At 34.4% G+C, this 13,818-nt stretch overlaps 1 protein-coding gene across 10 annotated transcripts in view; it reads right to left on the bottom strand.

Annotated features, from left to right (window-relative positions):
* The window catches only part of sick (sickie), a 198,124-nt gene that overhangs the window by 90,520 nt on the left and 93,786 nt on the right, over positions 1-13,818 (bottom strand). For all 10 annotated transcript variants that reach the window (XM_076130294.1, XM_076130314.1, XM_076130322.1 and 7 more), the window contains exon 3: positions 4,298-4,611. In XM_076130294.1, coding sequence (XP_075986409.1) covers positions 4,298-4,611 — 314 coding nt within the window. The remainder of the gene's footprint in view (positions 1-4,297; positions 4,612-13,818) is intronic.

Raw genomic sequence — 13,818 nt, 5'->3', positions numbered from 1 at the left:
TGTGAAAAACTGACGGAATTCTAAACGACCGGTTCCTAAAGGAATGCACTCACTTTTGCATAGCTCCTGGTTCTGTTGAAAGAAAAAGTCAAAGCTTTGTTCAACTTGATTCAAGTTAGAAAAACTGGTTTAAATTAGTTGGTTTAAAGTCTTGTGTAAATTAGGTGAGGTTTTTAGATTAGACAGAGTTTTCAACGCAAAAGTTAGCAATAGGCCTGGCGTGGACGATTTATCTCGATTATAGTAATTAATTATGTGCATTTCCAAAGTAAGGTAGCCGAATCAAACAGGCCACCATCAGTTGTTTAATTTTGCGGCCACTGATGTTCCGAATTTCGAATTTATGTACAATATACATATATTATACCTCCACCAACAGCGAATCTTGCATAAGAAGCTTTCTACTAAGTTATAGGACTATAGTTTTAGTTTCAAATACTTACAAGAATAAAGCAACTAAATCTCTGTCACAACAATTTACTCGCATAAACATTTTGCTCCAAACGTTTAAGCTCTCACAGCATATTTTCAAAGATGCTTAAACAAGATAGCCACGGAGAGATTTAGTGTTACCAACAATAAATAAAGTAAGTCTATTTATAGTGTATCTAGAAACCAGTATCGCAAACTAGGTAAGACGCCATGAAATTGATGGTTACGATGGGAGATAAACGCTTGTAAAACTCTCTTTGGTTATGGTGAGCGTTTTTCAGTTCACGTAAACACTGCTACTCTAATATTAGGTAACCTGGTTATGCTAATTATGATTGTTGATAACTTGAAGCAGTCTGTGGTTTGTCGAGAATGAGATGGGTGGTGTTTTTTATGAGCTCGTTTAGTAAAGTATGCTATTTTATTCTTGAGTTGTTATTAAGTCAATAGAATAGTTAGAAAGTTTAAAAAAACACGATAATAATGAAGCCAGTTCATCTAAATCGCTGCATGATTAAACGTTTAAGGGCTTTTAAAATTACAGTAAATGAATACGAAAATTATTTTGTTTTATTGCCGCATCACCTTTTCTCAAAAGGATCAACAAGTTATAAGTCATTTCATTCATCACAAAGAAGGTTTTTTACTACCGAAATATTTAACCGACTACTCACTGCATAAAATCCCGTTAATACATTAAAAACCTTGACTGTAACGTAAGCTTGGATTTGTTTTTATAATTCACTGGCAAATATTTTCGGCTTTGATTGAAATTTTGATTCAATCCTTTTCTTTGACCGACGATCAAACCCTTTCTTCGTTCGGGAGGAAACCATTGCCCAGCATTGGGACAGTAAGGTTTGCTATTTTCCTACACACATATTCGGTTCGGTAATACTTATCGAACAACAAAATCGACTCGACTCACTTGTTCGGCATATGCCGATCGGGTTCATCTGCATCTAGGCCGACTAATGCCGAACCGAAAAGACATGTGCTGGATTTTAAAAAAGGGAATATTCACTAGTAAACTTTCAAGTTTATTAAAAAAGCAGCTAAAGTTTATTTTGAACGTTCAATATTCATATTTTAGTGACGGCACGTGTTGTCTGTACGCATCAAATGACAAACAATGGCTTGTTAGCCCTTTGTCGTGAGTCAAGTTCGGGCCTGTGACGTCACGTCCTCGTATTGTGAGCCATTGTGCTTGACGCTTGTGCTCTACGCAATCTCGTAACCATTGACCGGACTTGAGAGGGTTGAGTGTCTTCAGACGTATTACCTATGTACCGGATTTGTTCTTGGTTGGTTACTTGTTGATGCAATTATTACTGATAAAAAAAGGTGAGCTTTAATTATCACCTTAAAATAAACGTCGCTTTTAACTTTTTTTTACATTATTAGGTATGATAAGCGAGAATATCATCTGTATTTTATTCTTCTTCATACCACATACTTCCATTAATTCAGTCGTGTAGTTTTGTTTTTTGACAAACGATTTAACTTAAGTACCTATATAAAGATCAGCCAATAGCGTGATTCGGAACTACACCTTATGGCTCGAGATCACTCTATTTTATTATTTTTACCGGTGGTCTTAAGGTATTAAGTTGTAGGTCAAGCAAACATACACGGTTTATGACATAAACTATCTCTCATAAAACAATGTAACAGCAAGTCAGCAGAGGTCACGGTGCAACAAACGCTTCTACAAAAGCTGGATTGTTGCAACAAAGTTGTCTCACTTATAAATTAAACTTACGGTTCATTTTTAACATAATCATATGTTGTACTTAACTTAGTAACAGCTTTTCTATCACGAATAGCAAAGTCAATGCTTCTATAGACGGGTCTTTAAGGGTGTTTTTTTAAGGATTTACGACACCTTATTTGTTAACCGAAATTCGGACCAGCTTCGATAAGCTGAAAGCTGTGAAGGACCCGCATTTTGCCTATTTTTTTTCCTGAAATTTGTACTTTTTGGTGGCACATTTCACTATACTTTTTGCAAAATCGTTGTTAAACTGGCCTAACAGGTAATAGCTTCCCAAGTGTAGGATACAAGCACTGCGGAGAATTATATTGTAAAAAAAGAATGTATTAGGGGATAGTTATAATATAACCTTCTTATCGTTAAAATATTGTTCCTGTGTAATAATATAAGTCTATAAAATTAAAGATCCAAGTTCACGTAACCAAGTGCAGTCTTTGTTTACTAACATAGAACATGAGTAAACTGCTCGGCTCATCTCGGCAACTCGCCAATAGAGGGCGCTAGAGACGCAAATAGAAATGTCACTGAGCGCCCGCACTCGAGAGTTATGGCTCTCTCCGCTGTAGGCATTTCCGATCTTCTGAATAAGCATAAGGAGTGTTTTACATTTTCAGTACGATGCAGGTAGAATCGTGTATGTAGATAAGTAGAAATGTATGTAATTTTTTTTCTGTTCTCAAAAATATAGACTCAATATTTCCTTCAACAGTGACAAAACATAAGATCTTTTATACTCAGGAATTGTGTAAAAGCTCAGATGTTTAATACATCTGAGGTTAGCTATTAGTAAATTTGTCGTTCGATAAAAAAAATATTTTTATTGCCACTGCCAAAATTTACTTAATTTTTGTTCTTACATTACAATATTGAAATCAATAAATAAAATATTTAACAAAGTGTAAATTATGAATAGCGACTTATAATCTCTCCATCCTTGTGGGAGCAATAAAACCATTAAAAAAACCTCCCTAAATTAAAAGTACCTAGATAATAAAAATATTTATTCAACCGGACAACTTCCAGACCGGAATAAAGTTTACAAGCGCATTTATTTATAAATACGGTAGTATACGCTTCGTCGAACTTTGGGAACTAAACGAAAATAATTTCAAACAGTTTGAAGAACTTTCAAGCTTGTTTCAGACAGGTGCGCAACTTTGAACATACAAGTTATTTTAAGTACGAAGCCACATTAACGTAAAGTTAGATGCGAAATATTTTTAGCTTTTCAGCTTTATGCGGTGTTTGAGATTACTTTTTTAAGGGCCAGTGTGAGGCCAGTGATATTTTTGAAAGTATAAGTTGAATGTTATTAAGCTTTGGTTCGCCGTTGGTCGCAAAAAAACATTTTCATTGCAGCTTTTAGTAAATAGGTATTGTCTGTAACAATATTATTTGATAAAAAGAAGAAACTCAAAAGGATGATGGAATAAAACCAACTAAATCAACGCGGCAACGTTAACACAAGCGACTCATCCAATGTGAAAAACAGATCTAAACCAAGTAATGTTTAATTTATTAAGTAAGTATTTTATTATAAACGATACCACCGAAGATGTATTCAGTGAACTGAATGGTGGAATGTCTCATAAATCTTAAGATGAAAAGGTCTGAGGTACGAATTATGCCCTTTGGTATTTATGAACCGCGGCATTCAATTTAACGCTAACTGAAAGTTCAAAATTAATCAAATAAATAAAAGTAGCGTAACATCGCTGTAAAACTGATTTTTTATTTTTATTTTGTATGTATGTAGGTATCTCATTTAAAATACTAATATACCTAATTATAATTTGTTCAAACACTCTTCTAAGCCGAAGTTCAATTACATATTTTTGTAGGTTATTTAAGTTTATACTGGATATTTAAACAAACATAATATCATTTGGAAACAAATTTGTAGCAGAGCCATCTAGCGTCAAGTAGAGTCTATACTATAAGTTTTGGAGCATTTCACATCCACGAGTCTCGGGTCAACACTACTAGATGGCGTTACAATCGCAATTAATTGGTTAGTTTATTTATAGTAAAAACCAAATATTTGTTGCAAAACCAATAGCCCTGTGTTTAAAAAATAATATTTCAACTTACCTGTTTGCTGTTAACGTCGTCATTTCGACGTTGTTTGCACACGCTGTTAGTATTTCATCGCAACTGCTGCCACCTGTGATGCGTTGGACCGCACTCAGAGAAACATCTTCACTTGAGTTCTTGCCGACGTTTGCTGCATTACCACTAGATGGCGCTGTTCTCTGTTTCGCAGCTTGTTTGTGTCTACTTAGCGCGAAAAATAGTGCTAACACTGCTTTTAGTTTTGCATCCCGGATGTCTACAGCTGTTACTTGTTCTAATCCTTGGACTTTTTGGGCGTGGAGGAAGTCCAAACAACACTGGACGTTTTCCAACTGTAAAAACAGAAAACAATATGATTAGAATTGCATTTTACGCACTTGTAAGAAATGGGTTAAGTTATTTTTAGTGAGTCAATAATTAGGAGAGTAGTATAAAAAATTGTTTGTACCGCAAACATATAATTAGTTATCTGACCCAACTCTACATAAAAAGATAGCGACAAACTCTAACGATGTCGCAAAAACAAACTTATCAATTCTAAACACTCTTAACTCATAAACCGGCAAGAATGACAGTTGGAAAAATTCAAAAATGGATGTGCATAATATCGCAATGTGACCGCATTATTAATAATTAATAACACGAAGCTTTTACGTGTGTTGTTGCTATTGTCATGCGCACGCGCTTCCGATCTTACACGACGAGCGTTCGCAATGAGGTTATCGGTTTTAGGGTTCCTTACCCAGTAGGTAAAAACGACGCTATTCAGACTTCGCTGTCTAACTGTTTGTCCGTCTGTCTGTCACTCGGCTGTATCTCAAGAGCCGCGAAAGTGAGACAGTTGAAATTTTTACACGCAATGTATTTTTGTTGCCGCTATCAACAAATAATTTAACAAAATCAAATAAATATTTTAGGTGGGCTCTCATTCAACGAACGTGATTCCCTTTTGTAGATATTGTACGGAACTATTCATCCGCGAATTCGAATCGTACTTGATCGGTTTTTTAACTTAGTCCTTGAAATATCAAATAGGTGTTTGGACAGTACGTGCACTTATTTAGTGGTTTATGATCGGCAAATAAGTTCGATAATGGTTTTTTAGGCCTTCTCATTTTGTAGGCATAGACGAGTGTTTGCATGTCTTGGTTTTGAATAGAAAAGTCTGTGTGGCATACTTATCGTAAATACATCGGTTTTGCATTAAATTTGTATTTATATTATACGGTGCTAATAAAACCTCGATTTCTACACAAATATGGTTTACTTTTTCAGGATTGTTTAACAATGATTCTTTATTTTTCTTAGGTAGAGTTTGCGGCGTTTCTATTGTATTTACGTTATAAAATATCGGTATGGGCTAGATTTGCAGGCTTTTAAATTTTGACGAATCAAGTCAAGTCAATCTGTACAGTACCTACCTAGTCAATGTGGTAGTTACGCCGTTGCATGGAGAGGTCGTGGGTTCGATTTCCACAAGAAGCAAATTAAGCAATCAATAGTTCTAGTTCTAGATGTACTTTGAGACTATTTTTTATGTTTACGCGTACGCGGCATACGACCAAAAATATAATCTAAATGCTTTTTACCTATATCTTTTTTTAAGATTTTTTTTATGCAAGCTTATATCATAACCAAAAATATCCAGAATCAATGCGTGACCTCAATGTGACATGTAAAGCAGTTAAGCAGGTACGCGGCATACATCGTGTTGCACTGGTTGCGACACGGCGGGGACCGGCGCCGGCCCTTAAAAGGTAAGTCTCCTGAGCTCATAGGTCACCGGCACAGCCACTGACTCCCGACTGACGACCGACGAATGTTCTGCTACCCTCGTGTAGGGCTGGCGCGGTGAGAATTACTGTTTGTATGTCGTAATCGCTTAATAAGTTCTGTTATAGAAGCTAGTTGTATGTGTTATAATCCTGTATAAATTTCTTTTCTTTCTCAGATTCGTGGTAAAGCCCCATGTTGTTACTCAGAGTCCGTCCGTAAAGCCAATTTTGAGATACTAGCGTCTCTATCATAATACGTTATAACGTTTATACTTTTGTTGTATTGAAATCGACTTGTGATATGATGTAGTTATTATGAGTAACAAATTTTATGTTGTCTATAATGTGACATTAGTAAAAATCGTTGTTATATTTTCATCTGCTTCAAATAAATCTAATATTTTTAGTAGTGAGGTCTTTACTAAGTTATGTATTACAGCTCTGTACTACGAATTTCCTTAACTATAGGTACAATTTTGAGAGACCTAATAAAAAGTGCATTAAGAAATATCACGAGTAGGTATCTGAATGTTATTTAAGGGCACGGATATGTTCTTTGTATGATCGTATTACATATTAGTTACATAAATAAGCAGTGAATTTTGCTTCACTTTGTTACCGAATAATGAAGTAACATTACTTCTAATCGCATGTCTGAATGAATGTTGATTTGCGTTTGTTTCGCTCAGTTAATTACCAACATTGTTGAAAGGTCTTATTTATGACTGGAGCTGACAAGCCTGCAAACACGGCCAATGTAAAATCCAAAGTGAAATGCATGTTAGCATTAATTTCAGTAAAGTTTCAGGTTCAGTATAGTCTACACGGGAAAGGGACTGAAACTTGAATATTTTTGTATGTATACTTGTAAAGTAAGGTACCCGCGGGTATTAAGGCCTAGCTAAGGGAGATTTGTAATAAAATGAAGAATATCCAATATAATCAACCAGTTTTTATAATAATCAGTCATGTACTTATATTACTACCGAGTTTAAACAAAAAATAGCTTCTAAAGCTTAAAACTAAAACATTATATCACTTTTAAAAAATCGCTGTCTTTAGGCCTTATTATAATAGGGTAGGGTAAAAAGGCCTATACTATAAACTATTCAAAAATCAACTTAAACTAAGTAAATTAGTATTCTTGACATCAATAATCATTAACGTAAGGCAATAGAAAGCATAGTAGTCTTAATAAATTAAATAAATTGTCCTTATTCGCATCCATCAGGACATTGAAAATCATCAGTAAATTCTGCAGTCAAACCGACACATTCTTCGTGGTACCACTTGAAGCATCGCGAACATTGCCTCATTGCATCATCCATTCTATCTTCTTTGCAGGCATGACCGTACCGATATTTTTTTTTTTTGTGATTTATTTTTGTCAGATCGCCTTCTGACCACAATGCTCGTTTGGGAGGCATCGTGACTGTAAGCACTGAAAACAATAATAAATAAATTGAAAATATAAACTACGTATATACTACCCACTAACAAACATTTTAAAAACACGCTCCTACTTATATAGCAGTTAAAAAAATAGGAGTATAATGAGGCCTATTGTAAAATTTTATAGGCCTTAATATCCGCCAACCACCTATTTACAGAAAAGAATAATAATATAATTTTTATAACTACAAGTCTCTTAAAACGGTAATCTAAGGACAAGCATACGTTAATTAATAAGCGGACAGTCAATACAGGTTTGTAAATATGATATTTTCTAAACAACTTACGTTTTACTGGAGTCAATTTTTATAATTCGTGCTGCTGAACCGCACTTCTGAATGATTTCGACGATATTTGCGGGGGGAGAAGTGCAAGAGTGCGTCCGCCACTTTGCAGCGACTCGTATACGCTCTGAGCTTGTGTGACTAATCTTGATCGTCAACTACTGTATTTCGTACGTTTTTTGTTATTTAGGCCTTATTACCCGACAGGCCTTAATACCCGCAGGTACCTTACCTATCAAAATCTCTCGATAGTAAGCCAGTTGTCGATAGTGGTAGAGAATCGCAGTACAGGCTCTCTTAACCCAGCATCGTCACCTGTTAATACGTATTAGAACCTATAATTACCAAGACCATTGGGTCATTAGTTCATAATAGTACTCTACATCTACGTACACATCCATCAATGTACACCGTCCACTGTCTAGCGGTCGCGAATTTACGATCCATTTCGTGAATCGCCTGTTCGAGTGTGAACGTCAAGACAATTAGTGTCACATGGTCACATCGAGCCTGATGGAAGAACATCGTAAGCTACATACAAGAAATTTTACAGAAGAGGCGTTTTATTGCCAATGTTTTTTAAGTTAAACATAGATGCTAGAGTATTGGATATATTACTAAACACGCTACTAGTTACATATAATCAAATTAATTGTTTTAAAAGCATTCGAATAATGTGTGGTTTGTATTGTAGGTACCCTGGTACCTATTAACTTTTACTTCTATAAATTGCGATATTTTTTCTCACCCGTTATAGTATCGCCAGTATTTTTATATGGATCTAGTTCTCTTCACATTAATATTAATAATAATCTAAATAATTTCACCTAAACATTTTGATACAATAGTGAAATAGGTCCCTATTTTCTGTCGCTTACGACGTTTTGCCATAACAGGTTCGACATGTAGTGATGGGATTTAGTAATAATAAGTAGTCATGTGAAATAATCGCGTTATTGTCAGTTTCAGCTAGATTGGTATCGAATTAGATATTCTACTAGATCCTAGTATTGTTCGGGTGAAATTCTGCAGAAACAGAAACCTATTCCATCCTACGTTAGTTAATAATTCGTGTCTGTCTCTACTTTTTATTGATTTGATAAGAAGTTATGGCAAGGTAATTACAAATATTTCCGAATGATTTAGTTTTCTAGATAAATGAAGTGTAATGGGTACCAAGTATCCTACAAATATTATAAATGCAAAAATTGTGTACATATGTATTTACGTTATTCTTACGAAAAAACTACTAGTCGGCTTTTAATGAAATTCGGTACACTGACAGCTTATAACCTAGATCAGCACGTAAGATACTTTCATGGGGGAAATCTTTTCACGCGGGCGATGTCGCGGGTAGGAACTAGTCTTACATATTTGTGCAAGTAATAGGTATATTTTTTTATTAATGCATAAATAATTAAACATTGATTTATTAACTGAATCACGATGTGCTTATAATATAAGAAAAAACCTTTAGTAGTGCATAAATAATTAAAAATTGATTTATTAACTAATTCACGATGTAATGTTATAAAAAGTATCTATATTTAGCTTATTAAATCACCAATAAATACGGCTTCATCGAATGATTTATTACATACAAAATTAATTGGTAGGCGTGCTTTTATAATTAATACTTTGTGTGTATCTCAATTATATTTTTTTTATTATATGAAATAATTGAGTGATATTTTCCAATTAACTCGACTAACGATACGAAAATAAACAGCCATAATATTAATTAAAACAATATGTTTTTTTCTAAAGACAACATTCTTATTACAAATTCAAATCGAATTATTCTTTTATCTTTTATTTTGTCGTATGTTGAGTGGTCAACCTAGAGTCTAAGTAGTTCAAACTTTTGAGAAGGCTTAACGACTGTAGTTTTAATAGACAAAAGCTGTAGCTCGATTCTCTACTACTATCGACTACCGACAACCGACCTGTCATCGAGAAATTTTGTATGAAAATCTAATCAGCGCCTCTGACGGGTGTCGTAGGAAACATTTTGGCAGTACATTCTTAATGTCAAATTTTCGATAGCTAGCCGGTTGTCGGTAGTCGATAGCGGTAGAGAATCGAGGTACTGAGATCGACTTTTTACGAGCCGTCCTAAGCACGGACACCGTTAAAATATATCTAACGATACATCAGTCAAACTATGGGGTCACCCAGCTATAGAATGACCGCGCCATGCTTAACCCACTGATCGTTTACCGACCGGCATCAGTGACCGAGCGCAACTGGCTACGGGCGCCACAATTCGAATTACATTTTGAATTTCGATGTCCGATTCGGAATGTTGTTCGAAATCCAAAAAAGAATATTTGCATCCAGCCAGCCCTGTTTCATTGTAAGTAAAGTAATTCGTGTGATGGTCACATGTTTTACAACAGCTATTTGTATCTTTTGTGTGGCTTCTTGTATCGCGGGACAAATGTCGCCCTCCCACGAATCGTTTTCGGCGTGACAAAACATCCGTAAAGAAAAAAGGAAGACTGATGACGTTTCATTTTAAACTGTAACATTTGATTGACGTTAAAATATTATGTGCCAGGTTTTGCGAAGAAATTATTTTGCCACCCAGCTGTAAAAATGTTTTAAATTACGTGTGAAATCGATCGGACGCTTTAAGCCAATTTCGTCGAAACTGAATATTCATACTCTTTCCTCAAATTCTAATAAAGGGCACATTTAGTTTTACTGACCTCTACTGTTTGTTTGTCTTTTACACTTCAACGTTTAAACCACTGAACCCGAAATGAAATTCGTTACAGGGATGGATTTGACCTTGAGAAAGAACAAAGGCTAGAAAAAGGGCTAAAAGGGTTCAGAAAGGGGGATTAATGTTTGTGTGGGAATTCTGCCCTAAATCACTAAACCATGCGAACGAAGTTACGGGCAAAATCTAGTATAAAATAAATAGAAAATTGGTCTAGATACATCTAAATTGTTCTAAAAAAATCAAATTGCAAGACAAATTAGTCCAAGGCAAAGTATTCGAGCGACACAAAAGATTATTAGTACAACGAGGTCCGTCTATTAAGCTGTCAGAATTAGTAAATTGCAAGATTGAAATTGGCTTAGGTATACAGAAATAGAATGAGAAAATTGTCTCAATTATGTCACAGCGTTATTTCAATTAGTTAAGAAGTTGGAGTAAAAGGAACGTGTACAGTTTGCGAACTTCATTTCTAAAGAAACTATTGTCTTAACAAAAGTTGGAAAATGGTACTTCTTAGGATATCTTTTGTGTTTTAAATTGAAATGTTAGTATTAAATTTTAAAATTGCTTTTTATTACAGGATATTGGACTATCTGAATCGGTAAAATTAAAGGTATTAGAGCCTCGAATATATGATCTATCAGCTTTTAATTGTACTTAGGAACTCATGATTATATGATTCAAAGGTTGCGAATCTCAATAAGTTTTTTTTTCTTTACAAAGGTCACTCTCATGTCAGTCTAACCTTTATAAAAATACGCGCTCAAAAGACGCCGTCTTATTTCATCAGTTTTTGTTCTAAAGCGCCGTTCTTAATAATTATACGTTTCTCGGCTCCCTCGGTTGTGAAACCTGCATTTTCCTCAATTAACTATAACAACTTTAGGGCTGGCCTAGAAAATTTTGCGTTTTGCATTTTCCTGCTTCTGCGTTATCAGCGTAAAAATTAAAAGTAAAATGCAATTTATGGAATGCAAATTACGAATATTTAAATTTGGAAAACAAAAGCTTTGTTTACATTTCCACAGATTGCAAACATCTAGACGCGTGTTTACAAGTTTACTATAAAAACATTCGTTGTTGTGGAAATTTATTTTAACATCGGGACGGACTGACAAGCACCTATTTCACAAGTTTGCTACTATTTTAGAACGTTGGAAAGCTATTTTCCATTGAAAATGTAGCTTGCAGCTTCTCAAATGAAGACTTCTACTGGCCATTGTTGAAACATAAAGAGAGAAGTATAACTATCTAATTTTTAAGTAACTCTTAATTCATTATACTAGTAAGCATATTTGACCGATAAAGTAGCGAGAAGATGTTCTATAGCTATAACTTTTATATGGACTTCCCAAACTTTTGGTTGTCATGACCGGCTGTTATAACCTCTCTAATTCTTTATTATTCTATGTTTCTGGAATTTTTTGTGTTAATCATTCCAGGGTGAAATTGCCACAGGATTTGATAGCGTGGCATAGACAAAAAAGGTCAAGAGTGGGTTGAATTAAGCTATATATTAAAATGTGTAGTGTTCATATTTTTAGTAAAGACGCTTATTGAGTTTCGATGATATCTTCTTTTAGCTACATTTTAACAAGCACTCTTGTTTGTACCGAAACATAAGTTTTACATGGCCTTTATTTACACTGTGACCGCAGCCATTTGCAAGTTTTAAGTGTATACCTACACATTGTAATGAACAAAGAACATTACATAGTCGCCGTACAGATACGGCAATTTTCCAAAAATAAAATATAAAGGGTTACAGTTGTTAATTTCTTTAAATAAGTATGTATTTAGAAGAATCCAAGTATGTTTATCAGTTATTTGGATACCATAGTACAAACCCTGCTTGGTTTGGAATCAAATGAACGCTTCTAAGACGTAGTCCAAAGATATTCTGAAACTTCTATGAGTATCACTCTATCTATTGATACTTTCCGCAAGAAAATCCGTTCAGTAGAATTAAAGATTATTGCGAACAAACCGACATACACACAAACGCAGCGAGGAGACGATATTTCATTATATGTAAGCAGTAAGCAACGTGAGGATAGTACTCACAATAATATGTTATACTGTAAAAGTGTCCCTTGAACATTGTAGAATAACTTCGATAAACCACAAATAGAAAGCACAAATATCAAATCAATACAGTTTCACATTACACACAAAAGTACCACAATACCACATAATAGAGAACGAATCAAACCCGCCACGCTTGTCCAAACAATATGCAGTTGCAAATCTCATAAGCCGCAGTTTGATTTCCGAAATAGTCGAAAGTTTAGTTCGAATATGTCCGAACGAATCCGGTGTCTATCAGGCTCGTTTAATGATAAAAGCTAATCAAGTATAGTTACATCTTAGGTCCCTATTAAAGTTTCGTATCAATGTTTTAATTTTTGTTTTCAAAATTCAAAATTGTATTCAAAATTTGATGCCCGGTTTAAAAACTCATTTGATAAAAAAGGCAGTACGAACTTTAAAAACATATTTGAATATGCCTTACTTTCACTAAACCTTCAAAAGTTATATCAGTCTATTTATTACTTGTATTAAAGAGATGGAAAACTGGGCTCTGATTTAATCTTTTCACAGTGTGGAGCTTTCCAAAATCTGTTTTTATTTTTCAGAACAACAGGCGTATGATTCAAATAACGATACCCTTCTTATATAACCTTTAGTCTCTACTCTCTATTTAAAAATGATTAAAATAAACTTTGACCCCTTTACTTTAACTTTTTATAAAAACAAAAGTACTCTCATCCGCAAAATAGACAGACAATTCTAGATAATAGGTGTTAGTGACATGACAAATGTACCCAATACTTAACAGTTGAACAATCGTGCTTGAACCACAGATACTACGGACTATGGTGCAATGCTAATTGGGCTTCGTGCTTACTCTACAATGATTTCACTCCACGACAAGAAATATAACTGACCTATTGTGTAAATATTACGTGGAATAATATCTGTTATGAATGGGTGTGTCTGTGTGTCTGTGACGGTTTTGTAGTAACTGCTGAAATGGTTTTGATGGAAGTGTTGCCTTGTTTTCCCTTGCTATACTAAGCCTTAGTATTTCGACAGGGTAAGTAAAGCTTAAATTTTAAACATCTTACTTGTTCACTTAACGGCGCAAATCGTACCTTTCTTTTTAAAAAGACAAAGAAATTCAATAAAAAAGACAAAATCAACAAAACAATCTTAATACTTTTAAAAACTCAAATAATTCATTTTCAACAAAATCGCGAACTACAATTAGTTCTTAACAATTGCAAAAAAGGTTGTATT

The sequence above is a fragment of the Anticarsia gemmatalis genome, chromosome 2, assembly GCF_050436995.1.
Source record: "Anticarsia gemmatalis isolate Benzon Research Colony breed Stoneville strain chromosome 2, ilAntGemm2 primary, whole genome shotgun sequence".
Taxonomy (NCBI): domain Eukaryota; kingdom Metazoa; phylum Arthropoda; class Insecta; order Lepidoptera; family Erebidae; genus Anticarsia; species Anticarsia gemmatalis.
The sequence above is the reverse complement of the archived record's forward strand: the minus strand, read 5'-3'. Positions and strand labels throughout refer to the sequence as shown.